Genomic DNA, 23,821 nt, shown 5'->3' on the forward strand with positions numbered 1-23,821 from the left:
CAGATGTATACATGGATAACGTGGAAAAAACTGTAATCTGTGTAAGTCGCTCTGGATGGATCTGGAATCATGTCTGCTAAAAGCCTGTAATGTGATGTAATTATATACGATATTCAAGTTCAGCGGGTACGTACTCGCTAATGAAGAGAAGAAAAACAAGGCAAGGCTGCTCAACTCCAACATATGTACACACTTTATTCATTACATTTTTCAAATATTCTCTGTTGTCGCGAGACGGAACCAAACTAAAAATTCTATTATTTTCCAGGAAACAAAAAGCAGAACTAATGTAGCAATGAACAATCTGCAGAGACAGCAGCTGGACCTGCTGATGGGCTGCAAGGACACTGAGGACTGTGAAGTATAAGCGCACAATGACTTGGGGGGTGGGGGGGGTGGTGTTCTTCTCAGGAGCTCTGCCAGATGACAGATCCCGGGTCAGTGCCCGCAGGTCGCCACTGACCCTGTGTGTCTCTTTTTTGCTGATCCTGAATCTGCAAAATGAGCCCCTTCACCTCCTCCCGTTTCTTCTTCACCAGATGCTGTGGAAACCAGTCTGACAGGTTCATGGGCAGATGAAAACTTGGGATCGGATTCTTAGAAAGAAGAGAACAAAAAAAAAAAAAAAAAAACACATAGTGGAGTAACAAGGTTAAAATGCTGAATTAACTGTAATAGCCCTGCCAAGTAAACTACATGTTACAACCTACCACAGAGCATATCCATACTCTAACTACTATATATTTCTTACTTTCAGACTCCAAAGCACCATAAATATAACTTCCACAGATGTTAAGGGATTCAGTCAATTAAAAAAGGAAATTATGTCGTATTAACTGCTGACTATGTCTGTGTTTCAGGGCTGTCTGTCAGTCTGACAATTCAGTGATTAATTGTCTCATCAACCAGTCAATTAATCAGATGAATTTCAACATGGCGGAGCAGCAGATAAAGTGGCTCGAAAAGCAGTAATTTCTGGAAACCAATGGTACTGACACACTTGTCGCTGCAATCAAAGCGGACCTCACTGTAACCTGGGAGACGAGAACAGGTGCAGCGGAGTGCTCACCTTGAAGAAGCTCTCCACGTACTGCAGCATGTAGACACCGCAGTCGCTGAAGTTATCCTGCTGAGGAACTCGGGGGCTGGACCCCCGCATCACCTCCTTCCCAAAACTGCGCTTGGTTCCTTTCCGCACCTCCCACTCCACCTCCAGGTACCTGCATCGTGCATGTACACACACGCACACACACACATGCGCGCACACACCACACACACACACAACCGCAAGTATTCACACACACATACATAGACACAAAAACACAACCATGCAGATGGTCAGTATACTCACAGTAACCAGAGATACGTATTATATAAACACATAGCCAGGATAAAGATCAGTGACTCACTCTCGTAAGGTCTTCACCACTGTAGACCTGGTAGGGCCACGTAATGAGTCCATGATGAGAATACAGGGCCTGCAGATGGACAAGCACACCTGTAAGCAGGCTGTGGAAGCACAGTCATCCCCTATGCACATGTTCTTTGATTACTTCTTGTTTTTTTTACGGTATAAAAACTAATTTAGCAAGCCAAAATTTACAGCTGATTTTACATTCAAAGGAAATACTTTTCTATTTTATGTGCCCAGGAAAAAGATACCTTGTCATCCTCATGAAAAGGCAAAAAAATGGGAAATGTTACTGTGCCACCTAGGGGCAAATGTAGGTACAACAAGCGGTATTTTTTTTTTTTACTATTATTATTGTCGATTAACTGGAGTCACTGACTGTATGGAAATTGATGTTCCAGATGTCAGTCATTAGCTATCTAAACAGCATCTCTGAAACCCACAGCACTGTGGATCACTGCCCATAGGGACATTATCACACTGAGAGGTGGGAGGTAGTTTGGGGTAAGTTTCGGCTCAGGGTGGGGACAGAAACATCATTCAGCATTGGCTACTTACTGTTTACAGTTGGTAGGCCTCGAACCCCAGTCAGTGGCATGGGAGGGCTCGAAACCATCTTCTTCTTCCATTCCATCCTCACTGCCATCATCCTACAGAGTGAGACGCATCTGTTATTACTGAAATACCCAGGTTCAGCTTTACAACACACTTTAGCAAGTCAGTTCATCTTAATATACTCCGTTACATCAATCCTAAACAAGTGATAAGATACACTGTTCTAATTATTATTATATTTATTACTATTATTATTATAAGTGCTGTTGGACTGTACAAGGTTATCCCTGATGGTCTGATGATACGACACACATATCCCACTAGCTAAGCTCCTGTGCAGATTGTGAATTTCCAAGACCATTTTGCAAAGTAACATGATATAAAGACCCAATGAGAACTGAGATATAACAGAGATATGATCCGTGGAGATGTAAGAGATGTAATCTGAAACAGCACAGCACACTGAGGTTCCCCAAAGGTAAGAGTACACAGAGAATCCTTTACCCCACATGAGCTCTGGTCATCAGACTCTGTGCTGACTCTGTGCAAGCCACCTGAAAACACAAAGATCTCATCAGTCCATCCATCCCTGTACAAGGAAAATCTATGAACTGTCTGTAAAATAGCCCTTTTCTACTATAAAGTTGGAACCAATCTGGTTTATTATAACACTTTTCCACTGCAGAACTGGAACCAGGCCGTATTACAGTGGAGAAGAGGCCTTTGAGAGTGTATTTGACCTAGAAAAGAAGCCACAGCTTGGTTTTGCACTCTGACAGAAGATTTTTTTTTTCTAAAAAACAGTGAACCGCTGTGAGATCAACATGCACAAAAAGGGTACATTTTTGGGCATGGTGATCTCACAGCAGCAAGAACCTGGCAGCATGAACCTGGACTGGCATAGCTAGTTTCGTTCCAGCTCTACAGTCGGAGGGGTATACACTGAACCAGTCTGGTTGCAGCTCTCCAGCTATACATTGAGTCAGCCTACAGCAGCCTGTACAGCTTTGCCAGTACAGTGAAATTAAGCGATAATGAGTAAAAAGTAGCAGCTGAAGAAGTAATTTATTTGTGTGTGTCAATGTGCGTGTGTGTGTGACCACCACAGAGCCCAAACAAACAGCCACCTTACATGATTCAGATAATGTAAACTGCTACATTATTACATTACATTATTGGCATTAAGCAGACGCTCTTATCCAGAGCAACTTACATAGGTTACAGTTTTTTTTTTACATGTTATCCATTTATACAGCTGGATATTTACTGAGGTAATTGTGGGTTAAGTCCCCCCAGCAGGGAATCGAACCGACATCCGTAGTGGTTAAGAAGCGGGTTACAAGTCCCGCCTCTTAACCACTACGCTACACTGCTAAAGGCAGCAGCAGCACCTATGCCTCCCCAGTCCTGAGCCTGCTGGCCTGACACCTGGCCTTCTAAGTATGGACAGCAGAGATGTCTTCACCATCTGACCCGCTCACCTGTGCGGCTCAGGACACTGAAGCCGTCCTCACAGCTACCGTTCCAGTGCATTGTCATATCCTGGGAGGTGTCCATGGTGCTGAAGTGGGGTGCCCTGGAGCACTGGCGAGTCCTGGACAAAAAGGGCCGCTCTGTCTCCTGCCAGCGCGAGGCTGACCGGTGCTCCTCTGGGGAGCTGGTTACCAGCACCGGCCCTGTCAGTGATGCTCCATAAAGAGGGTTGGGTTCAAACTGGGGCCCCTCTAGACCCGGGAAGCAGATGACTGCAAGGTACCAGTGAGCCCTGCCCAGAGAGGAAGAAAGCCAGGGATTGGTCATAGAGCAACCAATCACAACAGACACAAAGTGACCAATCAGCTTACTGCTATCCTCAGCAAATGTGTTCTTCTGTTGGCTGTACGCCTAACCTCAATTATACATATCACATTAACACAAATTATGCAGATTTATTCATTATGATTAGGTTACGAGTTATTTATTACATTTACGTCTCTTACATTTTCAATTACTGTTCATGCGATGAAATAAATTCGAATACATTGATACTTTCACTTATAATGCAAAAGAAAAATAAAATCATTTATAACACTGCTCACTTTTATTTTATTAATTCCTCTTCTGTTGTGCAGCGTACAATTACATTGGTTGCTGACAAACTACAAGCTAGCAATATAATGTTAATACTAGTTATTTGTGATGTTGGTGTATGCAGAAACATTTTGTCATATTATATGGCAGGAGGGACTCACGATTCATTAATGGGAACAAAGATGAAGTCCTTGTGGAACAGATCCACATGGCGGGTCCATGTTTTAACTCTGTTGTGCTTTTTCTTCTGTATCCTGGTGCACCACAGAAAACACAAGGTATTTATCGGGATAACAGTACTACGAGACAGTAATCCTGAGACATTCATGGGGTGGTACAGAGTGTGGACCCAGGGGAAGCATTTGGTTGGACGTATTGAACATGACTTGGTGTGTACTTGGCATTTCCGATGGAAACTACTTCACCGGTATTCTTTGTCAAATACTTATTGATACCTTTTCTCAAACATTTTCAAACTCATCTCGAAATTCCATCAGACTTACACAGGAAAATGAGAACAAAGCTCAACATCTAGGTCATTGTCTGAATTATTTAATCAGGCTTTAAACCAAACTTAAATAGTACAGCAATACAACCTGACTGCTGGTACTTGTAGATACTCAGAGTATTGTAACTGTACACATATCTAGAACACGCACATAGCAGCAAAATAAGTAGCATTAAAATCTGACTGTTACATACTGTACAATAAAGAGGAGCATGCAATTATCCAATATGCAGCTATAAGGAGTTGACTGCACAGTTTATTAGGAACACATGTTCTGGTCTGGCAGAGTACTCACGGGATATTGGTGGTGTCTGTGGGACTTCTCTTCTCTCTCTGGGTCAGTCGTTTGTAAAAGAAGGAACTGAATACATGACTCCTCTGAGCATCTTCCTTATTTAATTTCTCCAGAAATAAATACCTGAAGAAAAGCAATATGCAAAATAATTTCAAAATCAAAACATGAAGCCAATGTCACAGTCTTCCTGTAAATTGGCCACAAAAATCATCTCAAAAGCATAACATGAAACAAAGTGTTTCTAGGGCTTCTTGAAAACCATATCATAAAATCTCTAAAAAAAACATCAGGTAAATGAACACTGTATGTATTTCCTGACAAAAAACAAACAAACCAAAAAAGCAATTCCACTTACTTTAAGTAAAAGTCGATGATGACGTCGTTCAGGAACTCCCCTGTGTTGAGGCACTGGAGGTCTTCTTTTGTGACTGATATTCCCCCTTTGGCCGGGGGCGGGGGATAGACAATTATCCTGGAAGACAGCGACGCACACCATCACCACAGCAGCAGAGAACACGCACGCGGCACTGTGGTGCCGTGGCACGAGAGAGCCCGCAGACGCCGAGGGGTGAAAACCCACTCACTTTTCCACAGGCCCAGATGAGGCGGGGGGCAGCTCCGTCCTGTCCCTCTGCTTGTCCTCTCGGCTGCAGAGAGTGGCCGTGTGGATGCGCGTGGACATGCGGGTTTGTGTACCAGATCCCCCCGCCTGCTGGGGGACAGATGGGGGACAGGGGACAGAAAGGGAACATAACACCAGTCACAGGAAGAAACACAGCCCCATCCCTTAGCACTTTCACAGAAACCCTGAAACCTCCTGAAATAGTTTTCGCATAGCGATGGGAAAAGTAAGGTCTCATAAACCCCACAATGACAGCAGCTGCCATGTACAATTTGCTGTCAGTCAAAATCAGCGTGACCTATCACACACTCCACACCAATGCACTTGATTGGTTCAAATCAGCAAGTTACTGAAGACAAGTGGTAGCTCCACCTACTGTTGAAGTTCATGAAGCCTGGCTCCGAGCTCCTTACAGCTCCAATCCAACACAAACACAGGCACAGAAATATCACCTATATCCTTACAGTGCCCCAATAATATAACTTCTATGGTATGGATTTTCACAGCTTGTTTACGCAAGATAACAAGCTCTGACATAAGCATCTCTACACCAAATTTTATTTCATGCCATTATGAATTTTTCTAATTTTGCCTCAACTTGGGTGGCTTCCAGAGATAAATGAGATACAGGTGCTGAAATGAAAAACCTGGCAAGCATACGGCAGTAGTTTGGTATAGCGAGAAGGCAACTACATGTTTCACCAGAAGGTTGCAGGTCCATCCCCAACCTGGGTACTGCCTCTTAAAGATGTATAGATGAAGCAAATGAATGATTTAAACACTGGAAATACCACACATTACATTTGCATGGCAGACTCCTTTAATCAACTGGATAACTATAGAGGCAATTCAGATTAATCATCTCGCCCAAGAGTATGACAGCAGTGCCCCACTTGGAAATCGAACCTTTGGGTTATAAGCTCTGCTCCTCAATTATTGTTCCTTACCACCACACCACTGCTCCTTATCCCTACACCACTGCTCCTCACCCACAACATCACTGCTCTTTACCCTAACGTCACTGCTCCTTACCCCCACACTGCTTATCCTTACCCACTACACCACTGCTCACCTTCTCTCTGGTGATGTTGTTATACCGCACCAGCCGGGCATTGGCTTCCTGGAAGGAGAGTTTGGCTGGGATGTCGGGTAGGCCGTTGGCCCTGCCGATCTCCCTGAGGATGTCCTCCAGAAGCACCTGCTCCTGAATGGAGGGGCCGTTCTCGAAAATCAATATGATGTACTTCTCATCCGTATCTGTGAGGGACAGAGCACACAGAGCAAAGCTCACTGCCATGTGAATGGAAAGTGGCCTCCGTGTTTAAAAACTGTGTCTCAACGTTAGTCAACGAATGCGTGCTGATGCCTTAACACTTTTGAACGCATGACTCTAGACTGTGTGCGTTTTGGTTTTAGATATGAATATTTTATCATGAAACCTCTCTTCTCCCTCTATCTTTCCATTTAAAGTTTCCATTTTTAGTCATAAGCGACTCATTGAATGCAAGGTTTCATTTTGGTAACAGTAAGTATGAAAATGTCCTCAAAATACAATACACAAAGCAGTACAACATGAAATGCACAGGGTTCTATTAGTAGCAGAATAAATATTTGAATAGATCTGAATACAACTGACATATCGGTGTAATTCACAAAGCAAACTGCTACTAGATTGACCTGCTGCATCTTTAAAGAGTTCAGAAGCTCCAAAGCACTGTAGAGTGTTACGAGTATGTCACATGACTTCAAGTAAAGGGTGCACAAGAGTAGGGGTTATGGGTCATGTGACGTCAGGGTCACAGGTGCAGGAAGGTGTGCACCTCAGGTATTTTAAGTGAGTACCAGTGTGGTATATTGTGCCAATCTGGCCATTCTCTTTCTGAAATTCTTGTGCACTGCTATCTCTTCACCTATCTTTTCCTTAGTCCCGTAAAAAATACTGTCTAGCCAGCTAAAACCTTACAACTCTTTGCTTAACACTTAAGTGGGAATAGCTGAGTTGATTTACCTTTATGTTCGGAGTATTTATCCTGCTAACTGTCCTGTGACTGCCTGCAGTCACCTTTGGCAGGTGTCTGGCCGTAACAAGAGGGAAACCCACCTGTACCCTTACAGTCGTACCACACCCCTCCCTGATCCCTGGACATCTTCAGCTGGGTCCGCAGGCGAAGGCACTCTGCAGGCGTGGTCTGGAGGAAGAGGGCCGGCAACTTGCGGACGCTGCACCATTCACAGCTGGTCAGCTCCGACGTCCTCAGATCCACCTTCTCCAACGTGTCCTCTTCGGGAGCTTAGAGGACAAGGAGGTGCAGAGAAAAGAGGAAGAGGAGGGGAGGAGGAGGGGCATATGGAGGAAAATTAGAGGGGAGAAAAAGAGGTTCAATGGTAGAAAGAGGAGGGGCATAAGGAGGAAAAGGGGAAGAAGAGAGGAAGAGGAGGGGCAGAGAGAGAAAAAGGAAGGGCAGAGGGCAGGAAAAAGAGGGTCACCAAAAAAGAGAAACAGAATGGGTGGAAGTGAGGAAGAGGAAGGGCATAAGGAGGAGACAGAATGGGGAAAAAAAGAGGGAAATGATATTTGCATTACTCTGTGATGCTGTATGTACAGTGTATAGTGCACATATGTGACACTGGCTCTTCTGGTTTCTTACCTTCAGTTTCAATTTGAATGTAGTCAGTTGCGAACTGAGAGACAAGACAGAGACAATCAATGAGATGTCGAACATCTTCATCATCTTCATTACATTTTTTCTAGTCATGCATGTGTGTGCAAGCACAAACAGACATACGCATGTACACACACGCATGCTCACACACGCGCACACACACACACACACACACACACACACACACACACACACACACACACACACACACACACACACACACAGTTTCTTATAAATCAATGAGTGTCAGTGCTGAAAGCAGCAGTGCTCACAATGACAGGCTTAGTGACCATCCTTCGCAGTGTCCCCAGCCTCACGCTTCTGCAGTCCAGGATCATTCTGTCACAAGTGGGGGCGGAGCCTACACAACCCACTTTTCGCCTTTTCATGCCGGAGTCATCAGGCAAGTTTCCAGACTGTTGAGGAAATAATCATTCTCAGGTCGCAGAAACTAACACTTACCCATAGTGACTAGCAGCAACTACATTTTCTACTTTCGTGTGTTTATTATTTTTTAGATGACTTTCACAGTGAATGATTCGGGGAAAGAAAAACAAAATAGCTGCCTCTCTCTGCCCTTTTTCCCTTTTTGAGAAAACCTATAGAAAAAACACACTGGATTTTAGAGTGCTTTGCTTTAGGATACTTTTTCCCATACTGGATTAAAGCACAAAAACCTCTGGAGCAAGCTGCTTAAAACTATATGACTGGCGGCAGTGTAGCATAGTGGTTAAGGAGCAGGACTATTAACCGAAAGGTTGGTGGTTTTGTTCCCTGCTGGGACACTGCTGCTGTACCCTTCGGCAAGGTACTTAACCCATGATTGCCTCAGTAAATATCCAGCTCTATAAATGGATAACATTGTCAAAAAAAAAAACTGTAACCGATGTAAGCCGCTCTGGATAAGAGTGTCTGCTAAATGGCAATAATGTAATGTAATGTAATCCACAGGCTAAGTATAGTGTTTTGGAAACTGACCGAGTGAAGAACTGGACATACTGGGTCTTTCATACGCAACTTCCTTGGCAGCGTGATCCTCGTGTCCACGTTGGCGAAGTAGTCGCTGGTGACGCCCTCCCTCTCCGAGGCATCCTTCATGGCCGCCTCCACTCGGCCACCAGTGGGCGCCGGTGAGGAGTGGGCGGAGTCGGCGGGGCGGGGGGAGACGCTGTCCATCCTGCTGCCGCTGCTGCCCGTGTTCTCCGCCTCCTCGTCACTGGAGAGCACGACTGAAACGGGTCACAGTGGCCATGACCTCTTTCACTGCCAACGCGCCACCTCAGCAAACCAATGGTTACCCATGAGGCACGGTGATGCCAGCTGCTAAGTTACCATGAGCGTCTTTAGCTGTTGATGCATTATAGAAATGACAGCCAAGTGTATTGAATGCATTAAATGAAATGTAGCGTTTACAGATTACTGTACCATAGTATAATGTAATGTGAAGTCATGGGGCGTAGACTGGCAGCATGTGAACACTACTATAGAAGACAGTGGTGATTTCATGGATCATTATTTGGCTATATGCATGACGTGCTCCTGAGGATAATTATGTTGGCTACCCAGTGTGCATTAAAACACTGCTACGCGTTTGCATGTTATCACTTGTTTTCTGTTTGATACTCGATGACTGCATTGCTGGCTGTTCCCTCTGTGCTGTGTTGATTTCCCAAATACACCACAATGATAATAAACCACTTTAAATCCTTCATTTAAGTGGCAGTTAGGACACTGTTTGATAATGAGACAATGATTAAAATATTTTGAACCATTTAACGAAGTGGCACGAGCACTCGTATTCTGTGGTCTGCAAAAATTTATAAGACTTAACATGCTTAAAAATCTACACAAATTGCATTAAAAAGCAAAGTGTCTTACTGGTGTCATTTGATTCTGGCTGGTTGTTCCCCTGTTGCCTCCTGCTTCTAGTGGAGCGGGCCACGCCCCCTGTTCCATCATTGGACAGCACCAGGTCTCCCCTAGTGACATGTGTCGGTGAGGTCATCACAGTGTCCACCTGCGGTGCTGTCAGACTCAGTGATGGGCTGTACAAGTTTTTAAAGAGCTGTAGGCTGTTTGGTCCCGAAGGTGGCAGGCGAATGGGCGGTCTGGCCAGCGAAGAATGGGGGTTTTTTACCGGGGCATTGTCTGTCAGGCTGGGGGGTGTGTCCTGTGAGGGGGGGTTCCCGCAGGTCTGACAACTGCCGTGGTCCTGGTTGGGTTTGCCGCACGCTTCACAGACTGTGAGGGACTCGCCTGGTTGCAAGGGCTACAGGCAGACAGGCATATTGCAATCAGTATCAGGTCATTATTACCCTTTTCCACTGTAGAGCTGGCATCAGACTGCTTCATTAAACCCCTTTTCCAATGTAAAGCCTGAACCAGTCGGGTTCATTACTTCCCCACTACACAGCTGGGACAAGCTGTATCTGGAGCCCAAACCCTCTCTCCATTCTCACCTCTACTTCCTTGCTTGACGCCTGCAACGACCGCCTCCGTCTGCTTTGAATTCGCCGTATGACGTTGCTTCCCCGGCCAAGGCTGTCAGACCCTGACAGAGACACGGGAGATGAAGTCCACCATAGTTATTCACTTGTTTATAAGGGGTCCTTATGGAGGAAAGCTTGCCTATTTCAGTAAAAGACAGGTCATATAGTCGAAGTGAACCATAGAATCATATAATCATAAATGTGTTGGTGTTCTCATCTGTTCAATACCTGAGGTCCCTCAAACAGCCAAGTAAGATCAGAAATCTGATTTTGATTGTATCGATAAACATTTTGGGCACTTTGGCAAAACTAAAATCCACCAAGATGGTCAGCAATATACAAAAACATACATAGTCAATGTTCTTGTAGTTGTTATATCAAGAACACCACTTCATTGAAAAATGAATATGTGGAATAATAAGCTCAACATACAAAAATGATTCAATTACAAATGACAACTTATAGATACTGTATTTGTACTATTTGATACAACACTGAGATTATACATTCAGAAAAGAAACACAACAAAATGTAAGCAAGTACTGCAATAGAATGGCTCACCTGGAGATTCTGGACAGGTGACAACGATGCTGTCCAGTTCTACTCTTTGTATTTCTTGTGTATAATCCTTCCTGCAAGAGACCAAAGGCAAGATTCAGATACAAGAAACAGTAAAAGAATTCTTAAAAAAGAAACTGTCTTTGGTCTTCATTCTACAGAGAAGATTTCACCTCTTTTCATTTTCTTTTCAAATTTCATCTCTCTGTCATCTCTCAAAGAACCGGAAGCTTTCCTTCTTAAAAGAATGATCCAATATGCCACTAGAAACAGTTCAAAACTTGTATAGTAGCATTACAAGGAAGACTGAAGCTGTTCTGAAGGCAAAGAATGGCCCAACTTCTTATAAGTTTATTACACAAGTATTGTTTTTATGACATAAAGAAAAATAAAGAAATACATAAACAAGTAAGCAAAATAAGTGAAATTCCCCACAAATATTCTGTCCTTGAAAAAGCACAGATTACTTATATAGTAAAGCACAGGTATACTTGTCTTGATTCTAATGTAATAAATTGTAATGTAATAAATCATAAGATTTAATTTAATAGCTAGACTAAATGAACATAACCGCTAGCAAAAGGAGCCATACCTTTGGGCTGCCTTCCGGACTAAGGCTGACGTGTCGCTGTGCTGAAAGAGTGGTCCCTGGAGAACGACACCTTGAGAGGGAGCTGGGCTCAAAAGGAAATAGTTGCTTCTGTTGGGCATCATCTGTGGTGCAGTTACGGCGTGGGGCTTTTCACTTCAAGAGATAATCAAAGAAAATGAGAGGTTACAGGAGGCTTACCAAATCACAACGGCCCATTCAGAGAATGTGTTCCACATGGAAAAACGAAACAAAAAAGGTAGCCTAACCTGTTGTGAGGGTTTGGAAATAGTCGCCAGTACATCTTGGTGCTACAAAGAATTGGATCTAACCACTTGAGGAACAATGTGGCAGAACAATCTCCAACTGTACATTTCTGCCACAAATTACACCTTTGACACCCTTCAGACTACAGCTTTGTGAGAAACAACAAATAAGTACCCAAGTTTCCTGCCAGCTCCCAGCATATTCAGCCCAATGACGTTTCCTTTCAGTGACCTGATATGACTTTCAGGCCTTTGTGAATTTGTTTTCGAAGATTCGCCTGCACAGAACTGTCACTGGTAGAGGGACAGGGAGAAAGAGAAAAGACGCTGAATTGAATGAAGATTCAACCTGTGAATTTCTGCTGGTAGCAAACATACAGTACACCGCCTGCACACTGTCGCTCCACGCAAACCTCCTTCCTCTGCTGGAATAAAGAGGCTTGCAATTAAGCAAGAAAAAAAGAACTGCTTAACACTGTCAATCAATATATCCACAGGCAACTCCTGATTATCTAGTCTAACAGAGGGAGTTTGTCACATGGACAACTGAAAACATAGATTAACTGTGAAACATAATTTAAACTGTTTAATTATCTTTTCAACACATACTGTTTCATATCAAATAACCCCAAGAAAGAAAGGCTGCTAAATGGAGAAGTAACAGTCTGTTTAAATTCAGCATTGCTAACCTCAAAATTTGCTGTACCAATTCTCTGAATTTTAGCCTAATGCAGATGAAGCACATAGGCCTACATATTTTTGCACAACTATCAGATTATGTGAAAACTGGATGGTCTGTAGCTAGATAATCTTGAGTTTACTTCCATTTTTACCTAACAGATTAGTTTAGGGATTCAATCAAAGGTAGTAATGGGAGACTGAGGCTGAATGATCCCAAAAATAGGTGTAGTTAGCGATTAGTTACCCACCAATCCTGGTGTTTTGCTGAGGACAGAAGAGTGTTTTGACTGGTTAATTTGAAACAACACAAGACAGCTCCACCTATTATCAGTATCATGAAACCACACTTCCATCACTGTTTAAGAGATCTATTTTAGGAACAATTGTATATCGCAGACCAAACAAATAGGCAACATTAGCATTCCTAAGGTTTTGCAAATGCTGTTGCTGGTAATAACTTGGTGCACTGACTGGCTACAATCCATCCACCTCTAAATCACTGGGAAAGTGGGAAAACCCTAACCCTAAATACCTCTCTCTTACACTTTATACATTCTGTACGAAGTGGACTGCGCAGAAACCAATCTCCCACTTACATTGACAATATCAGCTTTCTACATAGCATGAACCCACTCACAACAGATTATTACAAAAATAATCTTTAAATCTCAATACATGCAACAGCTGTGATAAACAAACATCATACCCTTTCCTGAAAGCCTGAATTATCTTTAACCAAACAGGGGGAACTCCGCTGCTGTGAGTGACACCTCAAAGATGTGGTTAATACCATCAGATTCACTGCTGTATGATATTACTGACTCTCCCCCCTCACTCTTGTCTGGCCATCGATGTCGTGACAACTATTACAATAAAGGAGGCGTCACTACGTTTGACAAACTGACTCGATTTAACTGCAAAAACAGTCTCCTGCTTCCTTTCAGCACATCCTCAACGCCTCCATGTCACTTGAAAATGTGACATGGAGATTCACTGGTCTCTAAGCAATGTGAATTGGTTCATCTATTGTTGAATGTTTGCTCTCATCCCATCCATATATGATATGGATCAGTGTATCTGCAAAGGTCCTGTGCAGACTGTACCTGGCTCAGAAAAAATATTCTGGAATTTTGGTTACATTCCTGACCGACGTAAGGTAGGAATGAACATTTCCTGTTGTTTTCAAGTTAGGGAACATAGAATGATTTCAGACTATTTGAATGCTTTCTGGTGGAATTCCACTTTCAGAAAGAAAGATATTCAGTTACCTTACCTCCTTCCCCTCTGCTATCCTCACTCTGCCCAGCTCATTTATGATCTCAGGGGAAGATCTGTGGGCCACAGAGGGGATGGGATAAAAATCAGCTCACAGTCCCTGTACGTCACTTCAGATGTGTTTAAAATACCAGCCACCCACAATTCAAACTTAATGGCTCAATTCAGGCCAAATGGCTTTCGATTCCCTCTAATGTGGCCTATTCAAAATGTGCTTGACTCGCAATCCAAAGGATTACCAGCAATTCCAAAAACGGTATGCATTTGGTTCCCTGGTTTCATTAGACATGACGACATGGTCAGACTGCTGGAAGAAATACAAAAACTACTAAATGGGCTACATGGAATGTGATTAAGAGATGCCAAACAGACAGCCACATTCACAACCAAACCACAAACAAGGCAAGGTGAATACAGCACCATAAAAAAAAACTATTCTGTGTCTGCAATATCAACACAGACAGACAGACCCAGATGCCCCAGAATATCACTGCTTTTTAAATTCTTTCCTGTGCTGTTGAAAACATTTACTATGACTTGACAGTGAGAATGCCTCTGGCTCTCTCTCTTTTTCTAATGCCACACTGTGTCAATGCTTCACCACGGCAGAAACCATGACACACAATACAGAGAAATAGGCACTGGGACAAAGCATTGATTTTAGTGCTTCAAATCAAGTAAAATTACTGGACCTGCTGCCAAAACCCAGTTTGATGGGTTTGTAAGATACTCACAAGTGCAAAAGTATAGAAACAATAGTATAGGGTAATGCAAATAAAAACCCATGCTAAGACACAACAAAGCATTTAATATACAAATGCTTTCTGAAGTTTTCGTATCTGGTTCCAGGCCTATTTCACAGGGAGAGATGCACACATAAAAACCGTAGAACAACAATCCAATCCAATAACACAGCATTTATATCTTACTGGTATACGAATTTCAAATGCTCATCACTAGACAAGCTTTTACGAACAGGATATTGCTGGCTGAAAAATCAAAAAGCGGAAACAATTTAAGACAGACATGGACAATCATGTTACTTTCTGTTACTGCTCCTTCTACTACCTACTCCCTCCTCCTATCTACTACTTGTATTCTGGTACCTTCTGGCCAGAGTGAAACCAGAGTTCATCTGCATTAACAAGCAGCACCCACTGTAAGCACGGACCTCAACAGTCCAAGCTATAGTTGCGGCTTAACACCTCGAACAAACTTAACTGACATTTTTAGTTGGACCACCCATTTGAAAGGGTTGAACAAATGTCACTGGAATCTATTTTCATGAAACTCAGTGCTAACTCATAGCTGGCTAGTAAATTAAACAGGGCAGTAGTTCTGAATTGTAAATAAATACTCTGAACCGCAGGCTCTGGCAATCCAACGTGTGTACAGTATTACATCCAGATTTGGTCCCTGATTATCTGAGCTTTTCAGTGAATTTGCGATCTTCATTTTTTTTTCTACAGTGTTCCATTCTGAATCCAAAATTTCAGCATTAGCATGTACTTGGAATCTTTCCAGGGAGCCAGAGAATATCTGACTATCAAATTAACCAAAACACTCCTTCCAAATGTAGGCCTTACCAAAGCTATACACATGGTGTGAAAGACTGAATGAATATCAATGTAAAATCTTTGTGTAAACCATTGCACTGAGCCTCTCCCCATGGTGAAATGTCATTTTCACATGCAGTTTACATAGCCTGTATTTGACTTGTAAACCAAAACTTGCATCTGCACCCCGACCAGTACCTGTCACCCCAGCTTCATTATGGCACACCTTAACACATTTGCCACAATGTATCAACTTCTTTGTGTAAGTCTTTATATTCTTAGCATAATGTAATGTTCAAACAATCAGAATCTACTTTCATGAAACCACTTATATTAGGAAAATTACACATACATACATCCACTGATTTGAGTTATTCAGCTCGTCTCTCTCGGGGAAGAAAAATCACTTTAAGCAGTGTGGCAACATTGAAACCCTTAACGTTATGTCTGGATTATTCTGGCAAATCAGTGAGATTGGCTAGAAGGTTGAGGTTAAACATATTTAGCTATCTTTAAAGATTAGCCAGCCATAATACCATTTTTGTTTGCATGGTCCCTCATTAATGAGATTAGACAATTTAAAGATGTGTGTGGGTAAAAGCAGTCCTATGAATATCTTCCTGCGTTTATATTGATTCAGGTTTCAACTTTCTAGGCCGTTTAATGTTGTTCGGTGTGTAACGTTAGCTACCTGGCTTTCAAACTAGTGATACTAACGCCGGTTACCCTCTCAAACCAGCTGGTAAAACACCACAGAAACAGCATAATAGGTTGCATGACTGCCATTGACACACATTTTAAAAGATGTCACATTATGTGAAATCCGTGATAACACTGAATAAAGGAGCCATCTTCGCTGTCGCTATCTAAAATAATACATTCGCACTGATTTGACTGAATGCCACTATGAACGGTTTAGCTGCCAGTGTAGCTAGCCAGGTAACTATCTTAGCTTGCGGTCGACTACCGCAGCTTTGCTGGTTATAGCTAGCTAGCTATAATAACAGACCTGTCGAGACTTCCCAACCAGCAAGTCTCTGTCTAAGTAGCAATATTTTACTACTGTTCTTTCAAGGCTATAAAGACTTAGTTTGGCCACCAATGATTGATGTCATTTCTTGCAAAAAATGTAACGTTAACTACCTAACGCTAGCTAGCTAGCTAGCTAGCTAACGTTAAAGGAATAACTGTGATAGCTAATAGCAGACTGGCTGGCTAGCTGGCGTCACTTAAAAGCCAAAATACGCACCACTGAGTTGCACGTTAGACATCTCAATTGAACCGTTACCAGTGTAAGATAGCTAGCTACCTAGTAACATTTCCGATCACAGCGTTCATAAAATAATTATTAAAAAGCCTACCTTGAATAAAAATACTCCTGTCGTGGACCATGGTTATTCCACTCTTAAAGAAAGATGTTTGTTTGCTCACGGAACCTGCTATGTCTCGCGTCAACTCGTATTGCCTGGTGGTGCTTGCGTCTCCGATTAGTGATGTTAGTGTTTCTCTGAATCAGCTATGGTAACTCTGCTAACGTGCATTTTTCTTCAGGATTCTATGAGTTGATCTTCGTTTACCTTAGTGAACTACTAACAGCTCAACATTAGAAAAGGCCACTGTGTATTTAACTGGACAACAATTTTGGCAGTAGTGGATAGTTAGCTAACGCGCTAGTCAGCTGCGTTTGTCCCTTATCTTTGCAAAGCAGCTGTGTGTTGTGCGTTATCTTATTATCTGGCAACGACCACACACACATGAAACTCCAAAATTGGGATTGGAAGTATAAAGTAGAGTGCACTGATGCTGATAAATTAAGGAAAAATCTCCCTGTTTTATCGGTGTTCAAATTCTTGGAACTCTTTCGAAATCTAAATTTCTTCCCGGGCGTTTCCCTCTCTGCTAGGATTAGTATCAAATAAAACCCCCGGCCGCTGTTAGAAAAGGCCACATTATGCTGAGGTCAGTCAAGTTGAGCAAGGCATTAATATTTTATATATTCAGCTCGAAGTGCTGGAAACAACTTCTTTGCTGAAAACCACGGTTATTCAAATAGGAAGATATAACATTAGAGTGTGCATACTTTTAGCTAAAACGGTATGACCCTGGTCCAGTCCACAAGGCTAGCTATTCATAAGCTAGCACCACAAATGTAAAAATGTTTACATCTTACTGATAGACAGCAAATGACATGCGTGTATGTTTGGATGGTAGCACATACGTTGCGCAGGCGGAATACTGTGCAGCGTCTATTCCCTTTACACACGCTGTCTAATAAGTACTGATGTTGTAAATTAGTCTATGTTTCCAGATGAGGGCGACTTTGTACTGAAGGACGATGTTACGCCACGTAAAATGTAAAATTTTGCCAGGTGCATAATGTAAGTGCATGCAAAAGGATGCATTCTGTCGACGGCAATTACAAAATAACAGCACGCCATTTAAACATGTCTGGTTCAGTAATCTTTACATATATGCGTAATATACGTACACAATTTGTGATATGGTTGCTGGTCAGTTGTGTTACCATCTCAAGTGACTGAAGTTGCATAAGTTTAAGCATTGTAAGTACCAACACTCAAAAACTCTGAAATGCGTGAAGTGGCATTTGCTACAACTGGGGCAGGCACATTATACTTAGAGCGGGTTCTAAATATTGCGACAATGAACGGGACATAGCTTGAACCACCATTTCTGCCAAACGCACCTCTACGTGGATGGAACAAAAAGTACGTTGGCAATTACTTTAGAGAACGCAGCTCTCTTTCTGAGCATAATTTGCCTCTAATTTTGTTTCCCATGATTCTTCAGCACAATGAGATTTCAGCAGCATCTCGCGTGATTTCCTTCTTTTTCCCAGGCCCTCTGTGTAGAAGGTCGGTAGTGGGATTTGTTACAGTGAATTGAAATGTCCTGTAAATATGTTGAAAATGTACATATCGGACAGTTTTGCCCTTATCCAAAGGCCAGGACTATGGATACTTTAGATTATTACTTGTCCAATAACGGATGATTCTCTCTATATAATTAAAACACAGTTGAAGTTTGGGAGACGTTGGCTAGCTTACCGGCTAACTGAAGGAAGGATTCTTGACTAGCTTCCTAGACTACCCAGGTTACCTAAGTGACATGTGCACAATGTTTCGGAAAGCTGTTTGTTACTAATGTTGTCGTAGTTTTTATGCATAGCCGTTTATGGTTTTGTTTAACAGAATTGCACAATAAAATGTGAAATACTGACAGCAGACGTGTTATATTGCTGTTTCGCTTGTTATTTGGAATGTTTCAAGATGGCATGACAGTTATCTACGTTGCTTAAAGAAGTTGACAGGTAGCCGATGGTATACAGGAATGGTAGCAAGCGAGCACATCACCTGAGTGGTGTTACACTGTTGTCGTCCTGGGGCGTGTTCATTTAGCTAGCTGTCTAGTTACTGTCATGCTTCTTTCCACAATAACTGTGGATGCTAGCCAGTTGTCTTAACGAAGCAGCTTGACTTGTGGATTGCATGATTCAGAGTGTAACTAAATGTTTTGTGACTTTTCCAGAGGTAGGCCATGTTCAGCACCAGCGCAAAAATCGTGAAGCCCAACGGCGAAAAGCCAGATGAATTCGAATCTGGCATCTCCCAGGTCAGTGGTCAGCTAGGCCACATTGCTTTCAATTTTATTTCTAACATAGCAATTCTTGGAACGCTACTGGTTGTATTATGTGGTCAATGTATGTGTGTTGAGAGATGTTTGTGTTCTCCATTTGCAGGCTCTTCTGGAGTTGGAGATGAACTCTGACTTGAAGGCTCAGCTAAGGGAACTCAATATCACTGCTGCTAAGGTCAGTGGATAAACCAGTTGTGTACATGGATTATTTTATATCTCACTGGATTTACTGGCTTTGGGCTTCACAAGGGATATTGGATTTGTGGAGCCTTTGGCTACATATATAAAATGGCCAAGGTGGGTATTGTTGTGGTGGTTCGTTTGACAGATGTTTGATTTTCATCTTTACTGTATATTGATGGCTTGATCTTGCATAAACTGTTTTGGAAATATGGCACGCATGTCTGCCTTCACCAGGGCATAGCACTTCTAAAGAACACATTGTTGAAAGTGATCCTGCAAGAAAGTGTTCTGGTAGCTCTTGTCAGTGTGGTTCTTGAGTGCTAGCAGTGGTCCATTTTTAGGCAGTTTCCTGTATGCTGTCCAGCTACATCATCTCAGGTATTTTAGAGCATTACTAGAATGGGAAGTTTTTCCCAGAGATGCCTGCCTGAGATTGGTAACATTCAAAATAGCATCCACTGTTATGATGTCATAAAGGAAGTGTGGTAATTGGCTCAGGACCAGTATCTGTAGTTCATCATTCTTGGACAGGACCTGGACTTGTAAGGAGTGGGTTGCTTGTTTAAACCCAGAGTAGGGCACTTTTGAGGTTCTCATGATTGTGCTCATGAGAAAAGACAGGTATTTATTGAAGCAATTCAGGTTGAACAATACCACCTGTGTAAATGGATAACATGAAACGGCAGCTATGTTTGTAGCACTGGGTTAGGGTGTCGGCTTAGAATGTTTTGTGACTTTATGAAATGGATATACTCCTCAGGAGATTGAGGTTGGTGGCGGACGGAAGGCCATCATCATCTTCGTACCTGTGCCCCAGCTGAAGTCCTTCCAGAAGGTCCAGGTGCGCCTCGTGCGAGAGCTGGAGAAGAAATTCAGCGGCAAGCACGTTGTGTTCATCGCGCAGGTAAATCCTAGCTTTGCATTATTTGGAGGTCCCCTGCGCATTTGCCGTCCAAAAGCTGGAGGAGAAATGACTTTGGAGTCCCAGAATGGTTGAGCTCATTTCCACCAGTACCCCCCTGTGCTTTCTGCCAGACAGGGCAACAGTGGTATCCTGTTTGTGATGCATGAATGTCAGTTGTATCGACTGGCTTTCTGTGACATAGTTGCCAGTTAAAAATGAGCTGTACTTGTGTATATTGATGTATGTCACTCAGAAATAAATAAGCATAGGAGTTTGGCATGATTATGACACCAAAGCCTTTGGTTGGTCCACTTGCAAGTGTCACAACAGAAATTGCACCAAGCTGGGTTGTAACGTAGCAGGAAAAAAGGGACCTGTTGATTGCAGAGGCAGTGTTGTAGTCACCATCACCTGTAATGATGCCAAGTGAAAGTTGTCTAATGGTGTAGAAGGGCATATAAGTCGTGTAAGATTTGCTCAGTATATGAAGCTGAATCTATAAGAAATCATTTGGCTTGATTGTTGAGGACCTAAATCAGACAGATCTGGCAGATGGTCAGATCTCTTCTGTTGCAACTTCAGGCACCATTGTGGAGTAATGCATTAATCTCTGGCCTCTGAATTTGAGATGTGTGGGCTTGAATCTCAATACATAGTAGTAAATGGCTTTGTTAGGTGGTAATATAGTGTAAAGCAGCATTTCCCAAACCTCTCCTGGAGGACCCCTTGTCCTGCATGTTTTAGATCGCTCCCTGCTCCAGCACAGCTGATTCAAATGATCAACTCGTTATGAACTCCTGAAGCTGCTTAATAACAAACTGCTCATTTAAATCAGCTGTGTTGGAGCAAGGAGAGATCTAAAACATTAGGTCCTCCAGGAGAGGTTTGGGAAACGCTGGTGTAAAGTACCTGAAAGGTTGTAGGTTTGGTACCCAGATGAGGCACTGACCTTCCACTCATGATTTGATATATTTTTTTTTTATGATTGTATTGAACCTGAATTGCATCAGCAAATGTTCAGCTGTGGAAGTGTGTTTTGTGATAAAATTGTATGCATGCTGGAAAAATTGTATGCATATCCTGGAAAAAGCAGAGTGCGACTTGAAAATTTGTTCCTTGAACTTTGTGTGAAGTTTGATGCTTTAATATCTTTATGGATATTTATCAAAGAATATTTCCAATAATAAGGATATTTGCTTATGTCTTCCTCACTTTTATACCTACCATTCCATATGGTATACCTTCCATAATCCACTGCTTCTCAGGTCTGTTCCTGGTCACCTGCTCTCTGTTTGAACTGAGCTCAGTTGACTTTTCTTTGACTATAGATGGACAGTAAGGCAGACAAATGCAGCCTGGTTGTTTTACAAATGATAATCAAGTCTAGCTGACTCTGTACAAGTAATGGTACACAGCGACATCAGTTAGCCGCAGCCTTGAATCATTCACCTTGCTACGTCTTTCTTAGAAGCAAATTAACTGTGGTGTGTTTAAGCAAGTTGTTGACTCTTCCACAAGCAGCCTTTGTTTTTTGATGCTATAAATGTTCTTTGTTGATTTAAATAAAAGTTCCATAAAAATGAAAATTAGTGGGATTCCTGAGAGAAAATGTGTAAAATGAAAAATATTTGCCTAATTTCATGACTCAGATTCAGGACAAAAGGCTGTATCTGGGCTTGTGTCTTCTGTAGTCAGGGCCTTGTGATTAATCAGGTTTGGCTCCTTAAACAGAATCTGTAGTAATGATCCCTTGAAGTAACCAGGTTTGATTGTTATTTTACAGAGGAGAATTCTGCCAAAACCGACTAGGAAGAGCCGCACGAAAAACAAGCAGAAACGGCCAAGGAGGTAAGTCGCCTGTGGAATCGCAGGGGTTTACCTGCTGCCAGCTGCAGCCTTGTGTGCTAATGAGACACATCTGTCATACACATCATGGAAACGGCTCTGTGCTGCCTCTACATTTTGGTTCAAACAGTCAGTGTTCGAAACAGTCGATGCTAGTTGGCAGTCTGCTGGAATGGTATACTGAGGGCACTGAACTGTTGTAAATGGCTATATCACATTGCTGAATGTGCTCATTTTTTATCAGGTTATCTGGCTATTTTCCTTCAATGTAGGACTCAATGTGCATGATTGACTTACACAGGGATACCTAAGAGTAGACCAAAATATACAGCTTTATTAAAACAAGGTCAACAGGTTAGACTCAAAGCATTTCTTTCCAGACCTCTTTAAAACTAGTAAAACTAAATAGCTGAATTCAAAAGTGATAGTATTCAGTGCTGGGATAATTGGTTAAGATAAAGCATTACACAGAATCAGATCTACATTAATTCCTTTGCACGTCTCTTCTTTATCTAATGTTTTGCATGTTTATTTATGAATGGGCTGTTGTAATATGATAATATAAGTGGTAATATAAGGAATTTGTACTGAAAACAATGAAAAGTAGCCAGCAGAAAAGTGTCCACACGTGAAAATATACGATGTTGCTGTTTCCTCAATGTCCTACCGTTAAGTAAGCTGGCGGTTTTCCTTTCCCCCAGCCGCACTCTCACCGCTGTGCATGACGCCATCCTCGAAGACCTGGTCTTCCCCAGCGAAATCGTCGGCAAGCGAATCCGCGTTAAGATGGACAGCAGCCGACTTATCAAGGTGCACCTTGACAAGGCGCAGCAAAACAACGTCGAGCACAAGGTGAGCGCTACAAAAAAAGTCACGGTTCTCCCCAAAACGTGTCCTTCCTGGAAGGCCTGGCTTGCCTTTAGTCTTCCATGTGTCGTACAGGACAGTATTACTCTACAGCACTGACAGGAGAGGACAGTGAGGCTTGAACGCCATAAGGGGTGGAGCTGATGATGTTTTGTTAGTCACTGCCTCATTTGACACAATCAATCAAAGCTTTGCTCTCTTGCACGCTCAGATCAGTCTGACACTCACCGGTTGTGGGGTTCACAAAGCTTCATTCCTGTCACTGGGCTGCAGGCTTGTTCCTGCACTCCAGGCCGGCAAGAATAGCACCCTTTTGAATGCTACAGCGTGACAACATGATTCGCTCAGCAAAGGCTCTTATCCTCTATTTTGTGCAGCCTGATGATAATGCCGTAGACTTTGCTGTCTCTCAGCCAGGTTTTACATTAATTAAGCAAAGTGGTTTGTGATTGTTTTATAGGGGGCTTAATACTGCAATAGAAGTCTCCACAGTTAATAAAATAGTTTTACTTTTGGGAATGTGAAGTGAAAAAGCAAATGCTGAAACTTAGTATATCTCTAAGTAAACAGATGCAGTAAAGTGTAAGCATTGGAATCCTATAGATAACAATGTTTTGTTTTTTCCAAGCCTTCATTTGTGACAAGTGCTGTTCTTTTCAGGTCGAGACTTTCTCTGGTGTCTACAAGAAGCTCACCGGCAAAGATGTTGTGTTTGAATTCCCAGAATTCCAGCTGTAAAGGACAGATGACAAAATAAATTTGTGAACTGTCACTATACTGTCCAATGTTTTTTTTTTTTTTTCTTTTCTGTTGTATATAGCATTTGCATC

The 23,821-nt window shown here is 42.4% G+C and overlaps 2 protein-coding genes across 5 annotated transcripts; one reads left to right on the forward strand and one right to left on the reverse strand.

The window, feature by feature from the left end:
* Nucleotides 1-234: 234 nt before the first annotated feature.
* senp6b (SUMO specific peptidase 6b) lies at nucleotides 235-17,217 on the reverse strand. Of its 4 annotated transcripts, none has more exons than XM_036542435.1 (21): nucleotides 16,900-17,217; nucleotides 12,202-12,320; nucleotides 11,764-11,916; nucleotides 11,175-11,245; nucleotides 10,584-10,675; nucleotides 10,003-10,393; nucleotides 9,124-9,353; nucleotides 8,397-8,540; nucleotides 8,110-8,143; nucleotides 7,563-7,751; nucleotides 6,534-6,718; nucleotides 5,424-5,551; nucleotides 5,195-5,311; nucleotides 4,840-4,962; nucleotides 4,198-4,290; nucleotides 3,448-3,731; nucleotides 2,471-2,520; nucleotides 1,970-2,061; nucleotides 1,410-1,478; nucleotides 1,070-1,220; nucleotides 235-596 (listed from the first exon to the last, which is right to left on the reverse strand). In XM_036542435.1, the coding sequence occupies exons 2-21, from the start codon at nucleotides 12,225-12,227 to the stop codon at nucleotides 408-410; spliced, it is 2,811 nt and encodes a 936-aa protein (XP_036398328.1). In that variant the 5' UTR covers nucleotides 12,228-12,320; nucleotides 16,900-17,217; the 3' UTR covers nucleotides 235-407. The 4 variants fall into 4 exon arrangements, with proteins under 4 accessions (XP_036398328.1, XP_036398327.1, XP_036398326.1 ...); XM_036542434.1 differs by having other exon boundaries at nucleotides 5,424-5,548; nucleotides 9,103-9,353; XM_036542433.1 differs by having other exon boundaries at nucleotides 9,103-9,353.
* Nucleotides 17,218-18,345: 1,128 nt separating this feature from the next.
* Nucleotides 18,346-23,747, forward strand: LOC118787039 (40S ribosomal protein S7). The gene is made up of 7 exons (XM_036542439.1): nucleotides 18,346-18,411; nucleotides 19,085-19,168; nucleotides 19,296-19,367; nucleotides 20,136-20,279; nucleotides 22,063-22,127; nucleotides 22,826-22,976; nucleotides 23,652-23,747. The coding sequence occupies exons 2-7, from the start codon at nucleotides 19,094-19,096 to the stop codon at nucleotides 23,727-23,729; spliced, it is 585 nt and encodes a 194-aa protein (XP_036398332.1). The 5' UTR covers nucleotides 18,346-18,411; nucleotides 19,085-19,093; the 3' UTR covers nucleotides 23,730-23,747.
* Nucleotides 23,748-23,821: the final 74 nt, after the last annotated feature.

The sequence above is a fragment of the Megalops cyprinoides genome, chromosome 12 (genome assembly GCF_013368585.1).
Source record: "Megalops cyprinoides isolate fMegCyp1 chromosome 12, fMegCyp1.pri, whole genome shotgun sequence".
NCBI lineage: Eukaryota > Metazoa > Chordata > Actinopteri > Elopiformes > Megalopidae > Megalops > Megalops cyprinoides.

Coding starts and splice junctions, on each gene's coding strand:
- senp6b (XM_036542433.1), bottom strand. CDS start 12,227: ATGCTGGGAGCTGGCAGGAAACTTGG. Junction 11,246..11,763: donor GTCCGGAAGGCAGCCCAAAG/GTATGGCTCCTT, acceptor GGTCTCTTGCAG/GAAGGATTATACACAAGAAA. Junction 1,479..1,969: donor AGGCCTACCAACTGTAAACA/GTAAGTAGCCAA, acceptor GTCCATCTGCAG/GCCCTGTATTCTCATCATGG.
- LOC118787039 (XM_036542439.1), top strand. CDS start 19,094: ATGTTCAGCACCAGCGCAAAAATCGTGAAGCCCAACGGCGAAAAGCCA. Junction 19,169..19,295: donor TCGAATCTGGCATCTCCCAG/GTCAGTGGTCAG, acceptor CTCCATTTGCAG/GCTCTTCTGGAGTTGGAGAT. Junction 19,368..20,135: donor TCAATATCACTGCTGCTAAG/GTCAGTGGATAA, acceptor TATACTCCTCAG/GAGATTGAGGTTGGTGGCGG.